Below are 20688 nucleotides of genomic sequence, written 5' to 3' on the forward strand. Positions count from 1 at the left end.
ATAAAGGCATATTTAAACCTGCAAAATAATTTGTCCACACTATTGATAATATGAACATCTTCAAATAATAAAATAAATTCATATTATTTGTTTGGATTTTCATGCATATGAAATCTAACAATAAAAACATTTTTGTAAATTAAACTTTTTTTGTTTTTCATATTAAGGCACAATATATACAAATTGACATAGATAAATGGCATATTTATAATTCTATGAAGAATTAGTAGTTATATAATTAATAGTAAGGCATAGAACATTGTAGAGAAGCATAATAAGATGGTAATAATAGAATGATGGTTGAATATATCCAATTTAGACCAATTTAGATTTTAGAAAGAAACTGAGTTACTCTTTGGTTTTATTCATGTGTTAAAAAGTTGTATGAAACTTTTCTTCATATTTTATATATAATATTATTTTCCTGCATTCATTAAACATACAGAAGGTAATAATTATTTATATATGTATAACTTACTGATATCCTTTAAAGTATTTAAAGCCCAAAAAAGATAGCCTTATTAATCTATTTTAAAATAAAATTACAAGAATGACTGAGCCATCTTTAAGTGAGGGGATTTCAATACATATGTGTCAATTAATAATTCTCCTCACCTGTAACTCAGAAAAATCTGAGTTACAGATATCACTAGGAGTTAGAAAATTAATTCTCAGGTACTCTTCATATTACCTATTGTATCTCTGAGTTACATATATTATTTTCTACAATATTTATTAATTTTTTTATAAATGGAATTTAAGCCTGTAATATCTTTTTGAGAAGTTAGAGGTGGTCCATGGGATAAATATAATACATAGATACATAATATATATTGTTTCTAGTTTTAAGAAGATTGTTTAAGAAGGTTTTAAAAATATTTTAAACATGGGGCCAGTAATGGTGGCTCATGCCTGTAATCCTAGTACTCTGGGAGGCCGAGGCAGGAGGATCGTTTGAACCCAGGAGTTCAAGACCAGCCTTAGCAAGAGCGAGATCCCGTCTCTACTAAAAATAGAAATTAGCTAGACGACTAAAAATATATGGAAAAAATTAGCTGCGCATGGTGGCATGTGCCTGTAGTTCCAGCTACTCAGGAGGCTGAAGCAGAAGGATTGCTTGAGCCCAGGACTTTAAGGTTGCTGTGAGGTAAGTTGACACCACGGCACTCTAGCCGGGCAACAGAGTGAGACTCTGTCTCAAAAATATATATATATATTTTAAATGCAAAAAGTTTATAAAATAATAAATTATAGATAATAAAAACCACAATTATTCTAGTTATATGAGCTTGCTCTTTAGTCAGGCAAAAACATCTATATTATAAATCCTGTAAAACAACTTGAGTATCAAAGTACTATTCTTCCTAGCATGCACTAATTTCATAAATTTCAAAGTCAGAATTCTAGTCCAATCGAAATATTTATAGTTACATATCAGGCTTTTCACAGCTTTATACTTTTAATAAGTATTTCTAAAATTAAATTTATGTAATATATCCAAAATTTCAACTAGTATTCTTATAGAAATTATTTGAAGCTGATTTTCATCAAATAAATTGTGCTGTAGATAAAGTTAATATAAATTGATACAAGTTTATTATGCAAGTATTAAATGCATCAATCACAAACTGATATCTATGCATACCAAATATTTTTTAAAACAGTCAATTATCATCTAACACAGTTCTCAGATATATCTGACTGGACTTTGTGTTTTTCACCCCCAAATTTTTTCATGCCTATATAACTTATGTATTTATAATTGAACTGTTGAACTTCACATAAAAAACTTGATAATGTTTTATTTTTTAAAAAAATGTATTTTGACAGTGTATCCATTTATTGATATGTACTAAACTTATAACCGAAAAATTTTATTCAATATAAACAAAATTAGTTGTTTATGGTACATTTTATAAAGGATAATATGGGTGTTTTGTTAACTTGAAGATCAGTTATGCACACTTTACATTTCAATATTTCAAGATATTCAGTCATTTGAATATTCTTTAAGTATTTATTGTATGTCAAGTATGATGCTAAGTGTTGCATTATTTTATATGTTTCAATGTTTCAACAAGATAGTATTCTGATTGATATCTTTCATGCTTTGTGAAACTTTTATATGCTTTTATTCAGTCCTTTATAATTTATATATTTCCTTCTTCCCAAATGTGGCTATTATATTTTATAAAGGAGACAACAAATTTTCCTTTAAATTGTATAAACATTTTATTTTTTAAAGTGAATGAATAAAGTTAACTGTTACTCTCTACCTTTCCCAACCCCTAATCCTCCCCCCAACCTTTGGTTCTTGGACAACCAAGATGAAGGTAATACTAACCCACAGAAGTTCTTCTTTAAAAAAACAATTAATCATGGAGAGAAATCTTCTATCAAAATGGATTGAGTCGTATTCCAGTCCCTAAAGGTGAGAATGGATTCACCTTTGCCCACATCAAAGCATCATTCAATGAGATAGCAGATTTCCCATCTTCAAGAAAAAATACAGGGCCCTGTATATGGTGAGAGTTGAAAGATAAGATGAAATTATAAGTCTGCAAGATATTTTTAAACTTTTAGAAAGATAACCACTAATAAAGAAATAATGATGACATTTAGGCAATGCTAATGGGAAATTTAAGACTAAGAAAAAAATTAGTATTTCTGAACTGCCATCAAATATAGAAACATTTTTAAGTATCTTGACACTATGTTATTATTCCCTAATGTCTGTCCAAATAGAATTCAGTTTTATAATTTGAATTCTTTAAATACAGTAGTGCTAACAATACAATAGGTATTATTAATCTATTAATTGCCACAAAGTTTATCCATTTTATAAATAAATTGCCATAAAGTTTATATATTTTATAAAAAGTTTATTTATTTATTTTATATGTCTAGTAATAGACAAATATATTTAACTATTTTAATCATGTAGCCTATTTCAATACAGCTGGAGAAATTATTTAAGCCAGAAACTTTGAACCTGCTCTCCAGAAGATGAAGAATATATTGCTCTATATTTGTATATGTAATTTAAATTATATCCAGTCATGTGATTACTAGCATATTTATAATTTAGTTGCATCAGGTATTATGTATACCAAGGGTAGTTAGGAAAAACCAAATGCAAATACTTTTCAATCTGTATTACTCAGCTCTTAGAAGGAAAACATGATTTAAAAAGTACAAAATGCAATAAAAATTTTACTTTCTTAATTAGGTTTGAAGGCTAACAGGTTTTTGGTCATAATTTCAAACGATACTTCTTGTTACTAGCAAATTATTTCTAGATAATGGAAAGCCCGTCATAGGAGCAGGTAAAGTTGACAACTTCCTGCTAATAGGTACTTGGAATTTCACAATTATAACTCAAGCATATTAATGTTCTGTTGACATAGAAATATCCTGAGAGGGTAGCACTCCATTTTTATTAGTCATGTGCACCTTAGTGTATATGAGATAATTAGTAGACATAATTTTGGGTACAGAGAGGTTAAATAGTTAAATAGAGAGGTTAAATCTATTAGGTCATTTGGCTATCCCAGAGGGGGAAAAGGAATCTTAAGGAGAAAAGGAACACAAAGGTACTAAGTACTAGAAATGGCACATAAAGGGCAGTAAGTGCCACTGAGGACATACTCTAAAAATTTCATATTTTTTGCTCTTAATTATAAGCTATTGAATTTACTGCTTTTTTATATCTGAAATAAGTGGGTAATAAAGGTATATACAACTATGAGACCTGTTTGTTTTTTGGAATATACTGGTGTGCTCTGAGACTTCACTACCTTGCAATGGCAAGCTAAGCTATAGTTAGGGTTTATATTAGTATCCAGATATTTGTTTTGGGTGGTTGTGCCAAAAAATACCTTCTTCATTGGCTTTGCATGTCAGCATCAGAAATGTAATTTTCTACACTACATTAGAAATAATTAGAATCTACTCAGTAAAATATGTACATTACTGGGAGGTGGAGCTCTTTTAGTCTACTCTGTAGTGTCAATTAGCATTTCATGGAGATCTGGCTTTGTTTGCTTGGGGACTCCTACAACTAGTACTGGCTCTTAGATGACTTCCTATTTCTTTGAGATAAGGGCATTGCTGGGCCCTACTGGGAGGCTCTGGCATCATTTGTCCTCACTAATTTGATTGTACATTAGGGGCCATTCCTTGGCAATTAGGCATCCCTTGTGATTGATCCTAATAAATTTTAATTGCTTAAAAGCTCAGTAACTTGATGTAAGAACATGCATAATATCTAAACAATATATTATACAACCCTCAGTCTTTAATTGCTTTGTTTTCATACAACACAAATAAAGACTAGAGAGTTACATTTAATCTATTGTGATATAATCATTGTAACTGTGCTGATTGTTGCTTTGCTCCCTTATTCAATTTCTCTCAGGATTGTGGTGCACGACTGTAGTCCCAGCTACTTGGGAGGCTGAGGCGGGAAGATCACTTGAGCCCAGGAGTGTGAGGTTGCTGTGAGCTAGGCTGACACCACGGCACTCTAGCCCGGGCAACAGAGTGAGACTGTCTCAAAAAAAAATAAAAATAAAACAAATAATAATTTCTCTCAGGATATAACCTATATGTATTTTTAATTGTATTTGTTCCTAAGGATACACATTATTCATTATTAAGTATACATATTACATGAATTGCTTCTATGGTAATAGTATAATGACTGTCTCGCTGAATTTACTTTAAGGAGAAAGAGACTATTTATACTAACTATAAAAGCAGTAAGGGCAATATCTCCTTACTAGACTCCAGACTTCTTTATAGTTACCTACTTTTATTCAGTTTATGCTTGCTTTAAGATCATATTTCAAAAAAGTAAACATATAAAAATCATGGAAATATACAATTTATACCTGACATTAGCCTGTACCTGGATTTTTAATCCTGTTAGACAAGAGATGTGAATATCAGAATGACTTGGAAGATTTGATCCAGTCACATAATCTGGTCCAATAATTCCTTGGAGTGATTCTTCCTTTAGCCTCTTTAGTAAAGTTGAATAAACCATTCTTTGTGAATCAGAAGGAGGTGTATAAGGAGAGTCTTCCAATGATCTATGTTTTCAACAGATGTTAAAATTTCATTTTTGTAGAATCATAGAATTACTGAGGTTTAGATTAGAAATAATCCCTGATGATGATTTAGTTCTTTATAGATGGAGGCAAATTAATTTTAGACTTAATTTATAATAAAACAAAAGTCTTTAAAAAGGCAGAAAGAACAGCATTGTAAATTCTTACTGCATGTTACTGATTTGTTAGCATAAAGTGAATATATGCTAAACAAATCAAGATTCATTATTCTGCTAAAATTTATAATGAGACCATGCACATTCCCAACAGATTTGTCTATGAAATTAAAGATCTCTGCATTCCAATTTTTATATTATATTAACTCACTCATACGTGGACTGTGTACAAGCTCTCCATGCATCCAGTTCTTCGGAAAGTTGTTCAAGTTTTAGAGGTACTGACACCTCCCGACGTTTTAACAGCTGACTGAACATGTGAAAGAAAATTAACATGACATCAAAAACTAAGATACGAGAAAATGCAAATGAACTTTAACTGCAATTTTAGAATTAACAACTATTATTCAAAAATATATTTGTGTGTACATGTATTATACATGGTAGTATAGATACAGATGCTTACATGTGTATTTAGCAAAGTCCCTGGTAAGTCAAAGATATTCAGTAAACACTGTTTGTATGAGTGACTGAATGATTGAGTGGATGAATAAATGAACTATATAATGTATAGAGAATGGTTAGCCAAATCAAGCAATGTTGGATAATAGCCATAGTGAGGGAGAACACTTAACCATGACCCTGATCATTTAATCCTGGATGACAGATGTATAATGATACCATCAAAAAACCACACACACCCACACAGGAGAAAGAGTAGATTTGGAAGGAAGATGATTTTAATTCTGAGCATACTGAGTTTCGCAAGGCTGGAGTTTAGCAAGCTCCTGAATATACACACACGTAGAGATGTGGAGCAGGAAAAAGGGAAGGAGAGGAGGAGAGAATGAAAGAGAATAAAACTTTGGGGGATCATATATTTATTGGGTTAGGAAAATAAATATAGGCAGCAAGACAAGACAGCAAAGATGGAATTGTCAGAGAGGAGACGCTCTTTAAAATTAGGGAATTGTTAATTTCTCTTTCTCAACTAACATGTTGCCCTTAGACATACTCTCTCAAGTCTCTTCTGTCTTCAAATTAAACCCTTCTTTTTATTCTTGATATTAATTTTATGCTTAATTATTATTTTCTTCTTCTTTACTTTCATCATTATATATAATTGAATATATTTGATTAAACATTATTTTAATTCTATGTGATACATCCTATTGCTCCTATATTTTAATACTGTTAAAAGTTGCTTTCAAATTTGGGTTATGCTGCCTACGTAGAAACAGACTTTTCCCTGAGTGCCCTCATAGTATTTATTCCATATTATTCCTCAGTTTGCATTAGGTGGCAGCTACTGCTTCACTGACACAATAGAGAGAAGTTAGGAATGAGAAAGCCTGTTTTTCTCAGAATCCTCTGCCCCATATGAAGGGTACTCAGAAAAGTTGTGCACCCATAGACTCTCAGCATTTGTTAAGAGTTAAAAAGCTCACCTACTATGCTGTTTAGCAAACTAGTAGACTTGGAAATGGTTTTTTATGGGAAAAAGGCACTGTGAATTTTCTTTTTGAGTATAATAAGTTTGAAGCATAATGGCTGAAGTTCAGTAAGCTTTTAGAAAATGTAGGAGTTTGGCTGTTAGGTTATGCCTGAATATTAAATATTAACAGTAAGTTACCTGCTGCTCACAAACCCCTTTTACTTTGCCTTTTTCTACTGTAGAAATTAGAAAGCCAAAATGCTCAGTTTCCCATCTTCTTTGAAAATTAGGTTATGCAATTCTGGCCAATGGATGTAGGCATAAAACCCTAAGGTTTTATCCTACCTGGATAAAATGATCTTGCCAGGGAAAAGCCATTTGTGGTCTCTATTTTTCACCCTTACCTCTTTCCTGCTTAGAAGGTTGTCATTATATGGAGGTTAGCACCTATCTCGTAACAGGAAACTCAAGCAAGAGGAAAGAAGCCAAGAACGTCAGAGTTGAAAGAAGGGAAGAACACAGGCCCTTTAAATCACTGAATAGCCGTAACACCCCTAGAATGCCTATCTTATGTCTTCACATGCAAGATCAATAAACTCTATGAGTTTAAGCTAGTATTAGGATTTCTGTTATTTACAGCCTAATGCATTCTTAATTCATATAGTTAATTGCTGCTTTATTATAAAGTACATGCTGAACAAATAATGGATGTATGTAATCATACATTTAATGCCTTAGATAAGCCACTTAGATACCATCTACTTCAGTGAAAGGAATTTCTCTATAATTTTATGATAGATGAAAAATATTTTTTTACCTTGTGTACTCATAAAGTGCTGGAACAATGCTTTGGTACTGTTTCCTGATAGCCAATAATGCACCAATATAACCACATAATATTAGCAACTCATTTCGAGCTCTAAAAGAAAAAATATTTATATTTTTAAACTTCCACAATTTGAGGCATAGAATTTTATTTTCATATATAGTTTATGTACTTGTATCTCTATATTTTGATGGGTGACATTTATAGCAATGTATGTTTAGAAAATTTTATCCATGCATCAGTTAATAATGATTTATTCATCAATTAATAATTGCTATTCAGACATTTATGTTATACCATAAAATATAATTCAAAATAAAAGTCTTTAAATAGTATCTAACTGTTGCCTGCTTGTTTTTCTCTATTCCCTGTCTATATCTTCCTGTGATTAGTTTCTAAATAACTGCTTTGGTCAGCTGTAGGAGTTCCTGGAATTCTGTGTGGACTCTAGGAAAGGGTAAAGCATATCGACTGCATTTCTTGCTGAGATAATTTTGCCAATTTCCCAGGCTGCTGCATCATCTTTTCCACATAAGCATTAAACTAAAAAATGCCCTAAGCCTTTCTTGTAAATTGAGTCTCTGAGGGCTTTAGTTATATGGACAATAACTTAAATGGTGCTTGTCTTCAGGGATGGTGTCTATTTTCTACTTTCTAGCACTTTTACTTATTTCCCCCAGGCCTAATATAGTGTTTTGCATACAATGAATACTTAATAAATATGACCACTAGTTTCATGAGGTCCAAAACCATCCACAGGCTTTGGACTAGCATTCTTTGAACCAGGTATGTGTGTGTATATGCACATATGTAAACATTCATGCACGAACTGGGACCACTAATATTTAATATTTGGTTTCAAGTTGACCTCTATATATTTTCATAAGACTATAATAAATAAAAATGTAACTTTTCTGCAAGTATAGCTACCTGTCCAAGATGATTCTATTTCTTGATCTGAACATCAAGAACAATGGAGCCATTTGAAAACATTGCATAAAACCACTTATATATTTTGGAGAAAAAGTACTCACGCAGTACATGTATGCAAGACTAATTTTTCAGTACGAATGTAACTCAAAAGGTCAAGAACGGGGTAAATGGTATCCAACGTCCAATTTGAACTACTGATGTATTCTGACAAAATAAAACCAAATGAAAAGTTCTCTAAATAATAGTATCATACTTGTTCATCCAATTTTTAACATAGCTGATTAATTCTTTGTCAGTCAGTCTTACCTAACTCTTTATTTTCTAGATCACAAGTATTTTCTTATTTACCCTCTCTCAGGACCCAATACCAAGAAATCAGAAGAGAGATCACATTTCACATTAGTAATCACTCTCCTTTTAAAATTTAAGATGACTACTCCTTGATCTGAAGATTTAAATTAAAGCTGATCATCAATATGAATGAAAAGATCAAATAAATGAGTAGATTTTGCTTTATACTACCAACTAAAAACTTACCTTTAACAAAGTCAATACCAATAGGAAGGGCTTTTTCAGGTTCTTGACTTAGCAAGTAATACTTTACAGTTTCAAATATATTGCCATCTGCATAGGCTGTCTCAGCTAACTGCATACATTCTTCTGCTGTGGGTAGCTTGCACTGGAAAATAATTGATTCGGCAACAGTGTTACTAAAATTTACAGAGATAAAAGCAATAATATGAGTATTAAATATTTCCAATATTCTTAGTATGCTTTTCTTATTAAAGCTGCCTAAATAGATGTAAATTAAATTATTTGGCTTAAGAGAATATATTTATGGAAATGTCTTTAAGGTCTAAAAACAGTACGTGGTATTCATTAGCTAACGAGTGAGTAGTTTGCATCATACAAATACTTAACAAAACAGGTGGAAGTAAATTGTCCTGGCTGTAATTTTGGAATTAGTACCAAAAATGCAATTTGGCAAAAAATGATGAGATTATTTTAGAACAAATATACTAACCATTGTCAAAACTACATTAAAAGGAACAAACATAAAAAAGGTGCATTATTACATATCCTCTACACTGTAATTTACTTTCACTTGGCCTTTGAGCCAAAGCAACATTTCAGAGACACAAAATATGTAAAAGCTCTAAAAGTTTTTAGCTTTGACATTTTGAAATGCCACAAAGTGGAGATTTTAAAAATAAAAAGTCACCTTCCCATTTTTTCTAATTTTTTTTTTCTGTTAAAACTGAGAGAGTCTGATCATCCCACAAGTGAGATGGTCTGCTTCCATAATGTGGGCAAGGGTTAAGTTACCTTTTATATCAAATTCTGATATGTTTATGATTTCTGAAGCTTAAGTGTTAACGTTTGTTTCAAAACAATGTTGATAAATAGTTTCATGCTCTGTTTCAATTTATTTAATGCCTTTATGAATCATTTCATATTTCCTGTTCTTTAAAAATTAAGCAAATTTAACATTTTGGATCTCAATTTGTCTCTCAAAAAAATTACAGCAAACTGAATTAAGGGGGCTCTTATATATATGATATTTCATATTGTTTCTCAATACTTACAAAATGCCAGTTATCTACTGAGCAACTAATATGTGCTAGGTACTGTACTTGGCTGGATAGAAAAATGGTTTCTTCATCTTGATACATGCCCAAGCATAGAGAGAATAAAAAATGATTCCCATTGAAATGTTATCTTAAAATAGAATAATAAGAAGAGGGAGATGATCATTCTCAAGTCATTGTAATTCTTGTCCTATCTTAAAATTCCAAAAATTAATATGTTAATATCATATCTGATTATATAATTTTTAATATTAAAGATGGTCTCTGACTTACAACGCTTTGACTTATCATCTTTTGAGTGTAAAGGTAATACTATATTCAATAGAAACCATATTCCAAGTACCCTGTATGTTGTATACCATACTGTTTTCTACTTTCAGTACAGTATTCAATGGATTACATGAGATATAAAACATTTTATTATAAAATAGGCATTGTGTTAAATGATTTTGCCCAAGTGAAGGCTAATGTAAGTGCTCTGAGCATGTTTAAGGTAGGCTAGGGTAAGTTATGATGTTCAGTATGTTAGGTGTATTAAATGCATTTTTCAACTTACAATATTCTCAACTTATTGCAACTCGAGTCATTGTAAGTCAAGGAGCATCTGTACTTGTAAAACTGTTCAAAGTTATTAAACCTTTCCATATACTCACTAGTCTTTCTAAAATTATTAATGAAATCTGACCAGAGAGTCCAATTCTATCCTTTTTGAATATGTCATGAAAAGACCAGGTGAATAATATTCTTGTCCCTATTGTTAAAAAGCTATGTAAGCTTAGACAACTCATTTAGTCTTACTTTACTTGATATTAACATCTGCACCTTTTTTCTCAGAGGATATCTGTTAGTGTACATTTAAGCACTACACAGTAATTGTGAAGAATAATTGGGGGAAAAAGCCCCTCCTGCTTCCATCCATGTGCATTTTAATTTCAACATAAATATAGCTTTTAGGTGCCATGTGTATAAAAGCAAAGCAAAGCTAAACAATAGTTTACAGACAACAAATTGTGTACAGAAGTTAAAATCTCCCATAATTTAACAGGCCACTGATAACTTTGAACATTTATCCTTTCACAAGTATTTGCCCTGATTGATATCTCTTTCTCTGTCTCTCATACACATACACACACACTAACATACACATATCTACCCATGCATGCTCACTCACATACACTTTTGGTCTATCTGCATTAACATAGTACTCAATAAATATCTGTTGTTTAATGCACAGGGCCACTCACCCACTAGGGGAAAAATAAAGGTTCAAATAAGTGAAACAAAACTTTGTTATTTTGAAAGTTAAAGATGAGAAAATGTTCTACTTATATCTTATCTTTTTCTTAGTAAAACTGCAGGTATCTTCTTACATATGCTATAAACAAAATAAATATGTACATTCAGTTATTTTCAAAATGAAATCACATGGTATATGTATAGATTTGTGATTTACTCATGTAAGTAAAAATAGATCTTTATAATTTTTAATGGATTAAGAGCATTGAAATATAGAAATGTACTGTAATTTAAATAACCTCCCTATTGTTGAACATATTTGGTTACTTTTATATATAATATTGGTACATAGCTTCCTATATTCTGCAAAGGAGTATGTTTTTAAAGGACTTTAGAATAATGCAAGTAAATTTCATTTTATTTCATTAATTCTTTTAAAGATCCTAAGTTGTCTTTTTTTTAAATTTCAAGGTATTAAGCAGGTATACATGTTTTTGGTTCCATGGATCACTTTTGTAATGTTTGAGTCATGGTTGTAAGTGTGCCCATCACCCAGATAGTGTTTACTGTATCCATTAGGCTGGTTTTTGCTACTGTCCACCTCCTTTCTCCCTCTTGCTTGATTTCCACTGAGTTTTACATTCCTCTATGCACAGGTGTGCTCATCAGTTAGTTTTAATTTAATAGCCAGTGTATGTGGTGTTTGTTTTTCTATTCTTGGGATAATTCACTTAGGAAAATGATCTCCAGTTCCATCCAAATTGTTGCGAAAGGCATTAATTTATCCTTTTTATGGCTGAGTAGTACTCCACAGTAAACATATACCACATTTTGTTCATTCATTCATTAATTGATAAGCACTTGATTCAACATCTTTGAAATTGTGAATTGTGCTGCAATAAACATTTGATTGCAGGTGTCTTTTTGATAAAATGACTTCTTTTCCTTTGGGTAGACACCCAGTAGTGGCAATGCTGGATTAAATAGTGGTTCTACTTTTACTTCTTCGAGGAATCTCCATTCTGTTTTCCATAGAGGTTGTACTAATTTGTGGTCTCACCAACAGTGTATAAGTGCTCCTTTTCTCTCTGCATCCACACCAGGATCTGTTGTTTTGGAACTTTTTAATAAAAGCCATTCTAACAGGGGTAAGGTAATATCTCATGGTGGTTTTAATTTGTTTTTCCCTGATGATTAGTGATGTTGAGCATTTTTCATATGTTTATTGGCCATTTGTCTATCTTCTTTTGAAAAGCTTCTGTTCGTGCTTTTTGCCCACTTTTCAATGGGCTGTTTTGTTTTTTTCTTGCTGATTTGTGCTTGAGCTCTTTGTAGAATCTGGATATTAGCCCTTTGTCAGATGTATAGTTTTGAATATTTTCTTCCATTACGTAGGTTGTCTATTTGCTCTGTTGATTATTTCCTTAGCTATGCAGAAGCTTTTTAGTATAATCAAATGCCATTTATCTATTTTTGCTGTTGCTGTGATTGCCAGTGGGGTCTTAGTCACAAATTCTTTGCCTAGGCTGATATCTAGAAGAGTTTTCCCTACATTTTCCTCTATAATTATCTGTTTTTAAAAGTTATCATACACATACCTCAAGATGTAAAGTGTTAAGTGGAAAGGACTTGGGATGTGGAGTTAGACTTACTGAAGTTGATACTCTCACTCCTGCATTAACTAATCTGGGCAAGTTCCTTACCTTCTCCGATTTTACTTTCTTTGTAAAATAGAACAATATCCCTTGCTTTTCAGGGGTTCATGAGAATTAAGTAAGATACAAATATATGTAAAACTTTAGAACAGTGCCAAGCACATAGTAGAAGCTCAATAAATGTTACTTCTTATTGTTATAATATTGGCTATACTTATAAGTATCCCAAAGGGAACATATATTTCTCTCCATGTATCTCTACTTGCTTGAACCTATAATTAGTTAAATCATAGCACTGCATTCCAAACTAGAATATTTAATATCATCAGCATACCTTCTCATGAAGATCATTTATTTCTTCAATACACCCTGGGTAGAAAGCGCAGAGTTTTACTAAATGTAGTTCATTATCAGGAATCATCAGGAGAAGATCAGCTGCCAAATTCCTGTTCACATAACAAAAGGGGATAATTCATTGAGGAAAAGATCCAAAAATAAAATTTGTAACTATCTCCAAGAAAGGGGATTCATATAATACACTGTCCTTGCTTTTCTACTTATTTACAAAAACAGTACTAATTTCCTACTTAATTGTGAAACTACTTTAATGCAGACTATAGAAACCAATCTACATGAAGGACAAATATATTATAAAATTCCTAAATATTTTTAAAAACATAAACTTTACATACGTTAGTATTCATATATTTATAATCAGTTTTATTATTAAAGAATACTTCCTTAACCAAATCAAGTAGTTTGGATATGTTCTTTGCAGTGAATTATAAAGCAAATTTTGTGAAATTTAAGTCTTATCAATTTTTGTTATGCTTGTCAACAATGGAAAATTGTACTAGCCAACTCATTGAAATAAGTAGGACACTGAGCTATTTTAAGTTTAGAATTTTGGGTATTTTTGCATACTACTTAAACTTTAGGTGGGAATCAAAGATAGAAAGGTAGTTTTCTTATTTACTTTTTAAAGATTCAATCAGTATAATAAATCATTTAAGGCTTTTAAAAACATAAAATGGTATGAACTCAGCAACTTTACATTAAAAATATTTTCTATCAGATCCTCTTTTCAAATCACTAGGTAAGGAGTTTTGCTTGCATGCATTGTAACTGAGAAAATCCCTAATTTTTAATGATTCAAGATATTCGGTTTTTAAAAAATTGATATGTAGGCATTCGGTATGACTTTACAATAGGTGATACTTCAAATGAAAATTTATAAATCCATGTGCTGGGGCCTCTAAGGGTAAAACCCTACTTCAACTTTTCCTGTAGACATCTGTAAAATCTACATTGGTTACTTATGGTATCAATTATTTTTGAAAACTTAAGACTTGCTTAATCAAGAATACAATGAATATATCATAGGCATACAGATAATTTGCAAAATTATCTGGTATCAGACAAAAATTTTATTTTAAAAAATGTGAGATGAAATTGACTCTAAGATGGCGATATGCAATGTAACTCAATGGGACACATATTGAGAAGTTTTAAGGTTACACATAATTGTAGTAGTTCCTTTACAAATTGGTTTCATCTGTGTGATTGTATATAACCTAGTCAGTGAGCAATACATTTTTGAAAGTATTCATTTCTTTTAAAATAATCTTATACATGTTTTACTTTTATAAAATGTCATTTATTTTAACAATTTATTTTTTAGAATAAGTAAAATATTTGCATGGCTCAAATGTCAAAAAACATAAAAGAATATTTATTAAAAAGTTTTCCTCCCATCCTGGCCCCATTCACCCTCATTTGTTTCCCCATTGGCAACTGGTGGTGTTTAGGTTTTTTTTTAAGTATCTTTCTGGAGTTATATTAACCATGTATTATACAACCAAATAAATTTACATATTTTCCAATGCCCCCTCATTTCCTACATAAGTAGTACCACACTATGCCTGTTTCATTATTTTTTAGAACTTCTGCATAACATTTCATTGTATTGATGGAACATAGTGTGTCCCCTCTATTGATGCAACTTAGATGGTTTCCAATCTTTTACTATTATAAACAATACTAAAATGAATAACTTTGTATATATGTTATTTTGCATATGTAAAGGCTGTTTAATTTACTATTTACTATAATTTACTATTAATTTACTATAAGCACCATTTGTCAAATTTTAAAATACCATGCTTTTGGGAAATTTAAGGTTATGTTGAGGCATCAATAATAAGTAAAAATCTAACATTGTCACCCAGCAGTTAGAAGTCCTGTATTTTGTGCTTATTTTTAAAAAATAATTTTTGGGCTTTATTTTTCAATACAACAAATGTTTCAAATAGACAAAAAATACACCCTCCCCTACACACACACATCACAAACTATTAGAATTTTAAATTAGGCTTACTTTAAGGTTTTTAGAATTATAAACATTTTAGTGAAGCATCATAAAATTTTTCACAAAACATTCTAATAATTCAACATTTTATTAATAAATAATTTTCTAGATGATGTCAATAAAGAAATGCTAAAATAGTACAATGATCGTTCACATTATTTTCCCCTAGCTACTTAATAATTAAACATAATGCCTTCCAAAACTGCCAGATTTTCCATTATGTTAAGCAGGTAAACCTTTGACTGTTTTTATAAGTTGCAAATTAGAGTAGTTTACCTCTTCTTGCTAAAAAGTATGAATGACTTTGTGTGCTTTCTGATACCAAAATTTAACAGCAGTTTTAAATAATGTCCAGAAAATATATAAATTATAATTTGCTTTTACTGTTTATAAGATAGCTGTGCTAAAATACTATTAAAATTTGTATGAACTACAGATAAAATCTGACTTTCTTAATGTAGGATCATATCCTGATACAGTGAAAATTTATAGCTAGGTCAGCTAATTTTATTCAAATATTTAATCTAATTCATTTCTTAAAAAAAAATTCAGCAAACAAATGGGGAAAGTGTGTGTGTGTATACATATATGTAAAATTACATATACCAACCAAATGACCTAAACTCTTAAATTTCATTATCAATACAGGCATTTTATTTTGCTTAGCTGAGATACCTATCATTTGGTATTGTAGAAAGCCACAGTTCATTTATTATACAAGTTTTAAGTATAAAACCATGAGTGATTTTGTACATCGCTTATAGGAATGGTTCTCATTACTTTGTAGTTAGGTTTTATGTGCTACAAATTATATATATATGAACTGACATACCACAAAACCAAGTGAAAATAGTGACTATTTCTTAATACAGAGATGATATGCAAATAATAAAACAAATTAGTTTATAAATTCTTAATAAACCTGTTTTTTTTAAACAAGAGTAGATAATACCTGTATCCAACAGATGGAAAGCTACAAAGAAAATATTAAAAATGAATACCATGACTATACAATGAATATCAAGGAAATGTAAAACACATGATGTATTTATAGTTTATAAGATTATAAACATTCTGGTTTGTTTTTTTTTTTAATCTGTGGTGCTCTTCTGATAGCCATGAGGATTATAGATTTCTCCTGGAAATAAAATAAACCCAATCAGCACCATATGTTTCAGAATTTGAACGTTTTCCTAGTTTCTAATACACATGTCTATGGATATATAAAGGAAGAACTCTTAGGTGGAAGTTACAAGGAAATAGAAGTTTGTTTTTTATTTAAAAACATATAGTTAGTACAAAGATTTTTAAACATCTTTTTAATTTAATATTCAGTGAATCCTTGAAACACACCAGTTTGACTTAGATGGTTGGGTCCAATTATGTGCAGATGTTCTTCTGTCTCTGAGACAGCAAGACCAACCCCTCCTCTACCTCCTCCTCCTCCTCAGCCTACTCAACATGAAGATAACAAGGATGGAGAACTTCATGAGGATCCACTTCCACTCAATGAAAAGTAAATATATTTTCTCTTCCTCATGATTTTCTTAATAACATTTTCTTTTCTCTGGTTTACTTTATTGTAAGAATACTGTATATAATACATATAACATACTAAATGTGTTTTGACAATTCATGTTATTGGTAAGGCTGCTGGTGAACAGTAGCCTATTAATAGTTACGTTTTTGGGGAGTCCAAAGTTATACTTGGATTTTCTACTACACCAGGGGTTGGTGCCCCAACCCCTGCATTGTTTAAGGGTCAACTGTATACAGTATTTATGTTTTGCTGCTTTTTAAACTTTACTTTTTAAAAGCAAATCCCCTTTTATTTAGATTAGATGATGATTTTCACATAGAGTCAGCCACGTTTGTGAATAAATAACTTGAGTTACACTTCATGCTTTGAGATGCATGACATGCTAGGGCAAGTCCTAGTAACTCTGTAATTGACTGTTAAAGTTCTTGACAGAGGGATAATTGGATATTCTCAGAGGATAGTCAGCATTAAATACAAGACTGACAGTGGGGTACCTTTTGGTGGGGGAGAGGGAGCTCTTATATCACCATAAGATATGTGTAAAAGTTAGAACTTTGAGATCCCTGAAGCCTTCAGATCCAGACAGAAAAGGAGAATGTAAATGAATTGTTCTTTTTTTGAGCTAGCCCCAGATAAAAAGGTGGCACAGGTTGTGTATCCTTTATCTGAAATGCTTGGGACCAGAAGTGTTTAAGATTCCAGTTTTTTTTTCAGAGTTTGGAATATTTACATGTACATAATGAGATATCGTGGGATAGGACCCAAGTCTAAACACAAAATTCATTTATATTCATATACAGCTTGTACAGATATACTGAAGATAGTTCTATATACTATCTTAACTAATTTTTTACATGAAACAAGTTATGTGTTAAGTACTTACATATAAAATTTTCTGCTTATAGTGTCATGTTTATGTACAAAAAGTTTTGGATTTTGGAGCACTTCAGCTATCAGATTTTTGTACTAGAAATACTCAACCTATAATAGTGTGGTAGCTAAGAGCACAAACTTTAGAGCCAATTTATGTAGCTTACAATCTTGGCTCTACCACTTACTGAGACCTTAGACAAATGAAAACCTACCTCATGGGATCTAGTCAGTTTTTATGGTAAAGTACTTAAAATAGTGCTTGGCACAGTGTAAGCAGTACAGAGGTGTTAGTTGGCTGTCATTATTATTATTATTATTACCACATGTAATGTTTAATAGTTACAGTCATCTGTATAGCTCTACCTTATTAAGGGTGGTGAATGTGTGCATAGGATATGCAATGAGGAGAGGTCAAAGTCCTGAGAAACGAGTTTATTTAGAAACTTATTGAGGTCCTGAGGGAAGAGAAGATAAAAATCTAAAATCATCTTTATTTAACAAATATCTATTAAATGACAGAATTGTATCTTTCATAAAGGTGCCTCCATAATGATGTATTTATTATCTGACCTAAGAGCAAGGCTCTACAGATATGAGCTAGAATTACTACGAACTGGAGTTCCAGGCTACCCCAGGGAATTCCCAGGGTCTAACTCTTAGGGTTATTGCCAGAGTCTAGGGAGAAGGCCTGTTGCAAGTCTCCAGCAAAACCATCTTGGTTATTGCTTTTCATTAGAAAAGTGACTTTATTTTTCAAATCCTAAACTAGGACTTGAGATCTGACAAAAATAAGTGTATATATGTAGAATTTTAAGATGTGGGAATATGTAATTCTGATAAGAAGTACACAGTTGTTGTCTCATGATACTTCAGGTGCTTGAAACATTACAGAATTACAACTGGGCTACTTCAGAATGGGTCATGGTAGATCTCATTATATAACCATGGTACTTCACAACCATATCACCATTTCCCCCCATAATATTATCCTTTATAAAAAAGGAGATCCTGTATTCTCCCAACACACATGTTATCAAATACAATATGTGATATTTTTTTAAATGTGCTCTTATTGCTATAAAATTATTCTTACCATGTTGGAATCATCATGCATTTTCTTGCCAATAATTCTAGGGCATAGTGGGTTGTTGGTGCTGCAGACTCTCCCAGTACTGTGCCCACACAGACAGCCAGCTCCAGCTCGTTTCCACGAATCAGGTATGCCATAGCAAGCTTGCTCAATAAGAAAATAATGTCTTCAGTTGCATAGATGCTGGGTAGGATCATCATTTCCCTCCAAGCTCATAAAGTAGATAAAGTAGTATTAACCTATAAATCAATTATTCTTATAAAATATTGATTGCAATATTTCTATAAAGTACCTATGTAAGAGTAACTGCAATTTTCAGAAGGAAAAGCTAATGAGACATATAGAAAATTTTATCAGGACAGAATTTAAGAGTTTAGAACCCTTGGTCCTATTCTTGTAATTAATAACACTCTATAATATTCTTAACATGTCCTTCATTCTCCCTATCAGAAAAAAATGTAAATTTTTAGAGACTTCTTCAAGATTATACAACAATTATCAACTATTCCCTAAAACGGATATATCTAAGGATAAATGCAAAACAGAATTTATACCTTTATTTAATATTTTCCTTATTATATTAATGGGTCAAGTGGAAAATACCTTAAAAATATACCTTGTGAAGAATATATTAAAGTATACTTAAAAATAAGTGCTTTCATTTGTATTAGTTCTTGAAATTCTAACAACTGCTTTTGAAATGCAAGGCAAGTATCCATATTTTAATTTTGGAGGACAGCTGAGACTCTGAGAGGTTAAGTGACATGCTCAAAGTCAGTATGTGACAGAAACAGGACTCAAACTCAGATATTTTGGATCTAAATCCAGAGATTTTTCCCTTTACCATACTGCTGCTTCTAACAGATGATAAAAATGTTTAAAACAAGGTTTTTGCAAATATGTATCTTGTGATAAAAATGAAACAGAGGAGCTCATAGTCTGTAGAGTTTATGTGCACTTATTAGGCATGTAATTACTCTATTATTCAGGCTTGGGAAGCACATGCAAAACCAGACCTCACACAGAAAGTCATCATATTTTTTCTCCTCAAACACAAGGACACAACTACAGAGCTTTTCATTCACATAAACCAATCTGAAATGTTGTACCTCAATGTTATCTACAGCTAGATGGCAACATGCGGCTAGTACTGCTCGACCATCCTGAAAATACCATTCTGCCAGTTCTTTACTGACTTTGTGCAAGAGTCTGGAAAGAAAAAAAGTATATATGCTATGTAAATGCAAGGATTCCATCATAAAACAAAACGAATGCCCTTTTACAAAGGTGATTAAGGGACCAAATATGATTTAGTTTGACATCCTTGATTTAGGTACAAAGCCTTATTTTTTTGGAAAAAAAAATCAACAAAGCAGTCATTTTAAGTATATGATCTCTCCACCCCCACAATTGTCAGATGAAAAGCCTAAATTTCAAAACTTACCATCCTGCATTGAATAATTTCAGTTGGTATATATTCAGCATTAGGGGCAGTTATAAACTTAGAAGAAAATTATGAGTTGAACTGCAATTTTTCAAAATTCAAGTGGTGTCAAAAATACGGTTGGGGTTGTGTTAGATCTTTAAAATGCGAAGTTTAGAAGTGGTGGAGAACATCAGTAGAGATACAGAAAAGAATATGTTATTCCCAACACATTATTTGTTTAATATTTCATGGTCCTTTTCTACTTGATGAATGTCTTAAGAGTTTAAATATCATATTTTTTTTCAGAGCAATAATAGGAGCCAATAGAATGGGTGGGAGAAGAAAGACTACTACATTTAAAAAAAGGTAAAAAGGCTGAAAATTTAAATTTCTATTTCTTTTTTAAAATAACTATTTGGATTTCTTCCTTAAAAGAGGACTAAATGTTATTCCAGTTACTAATACTGGGCTATGGGATTGTGAACTACAT

The 20688-nt window shown here is 31.4% G+C and overlaps 1 protein-coding gene across 2 annotated transcripts in view; it reads right to left on the reverse strand.

Moving 5' to 3' along the window:
• Positions 1-1566: 1566 nt before the first annotated feature.
• The window catches only part of WDR17 (WD repeat domain 17), a 76021-nt gene continuing 56899 nt past the window's right edge, over positions 1567-20688 (reverse strand). For both annotated transcript variants that reach the window (XM_012770707.3, XM_012770706.3), the window contains exons 21-29: positions 19882-19981; positions 18776-18915; positions 13236-13347; positions 8959-9100; positions 8523-8625; positions 7480-7581; positions 5439-5537; positions 4910-5093; positions 1567-2516 (exon numbers count right to left, since the gene is read on the reverse strand). In XM_012770707.3, the coding sequence (XP_012626161.2) occupies positions 2397-2516; positions 4910-5093; positions 5439-5537; positions 7480-7581; positions 8523-8625; positions 8959-9100; positions 13236-13347; positions 18776-18915; positions 19882-19981 (1102 nt within the window). In that variant the 3' untranslated portion in view covers positions 1567-2396. The remainder of the gene's footprint in view (positions 2517-4909; positions 5094-5438; positions 5538-7479; positions 7582-8522; positions 8626-8958; positions 9101-13235; positions 13348-18775; positions 18916-19881; positions 19982-20688) is intronic.

This window comes from Microcebus murinus, chromosome 15 (assembly GCF_040939455.1).
Source record: "Microcebus murinus isolate Inina chromosome 15, M.murinus_Inina_mat1.0, whole genome shotgun sequence".
NCBI lineage: Eukaryota > Metazoa > Chordata > Mammalia > Primates > Cheirogaleidae > Microcebus > Microcebus murinus.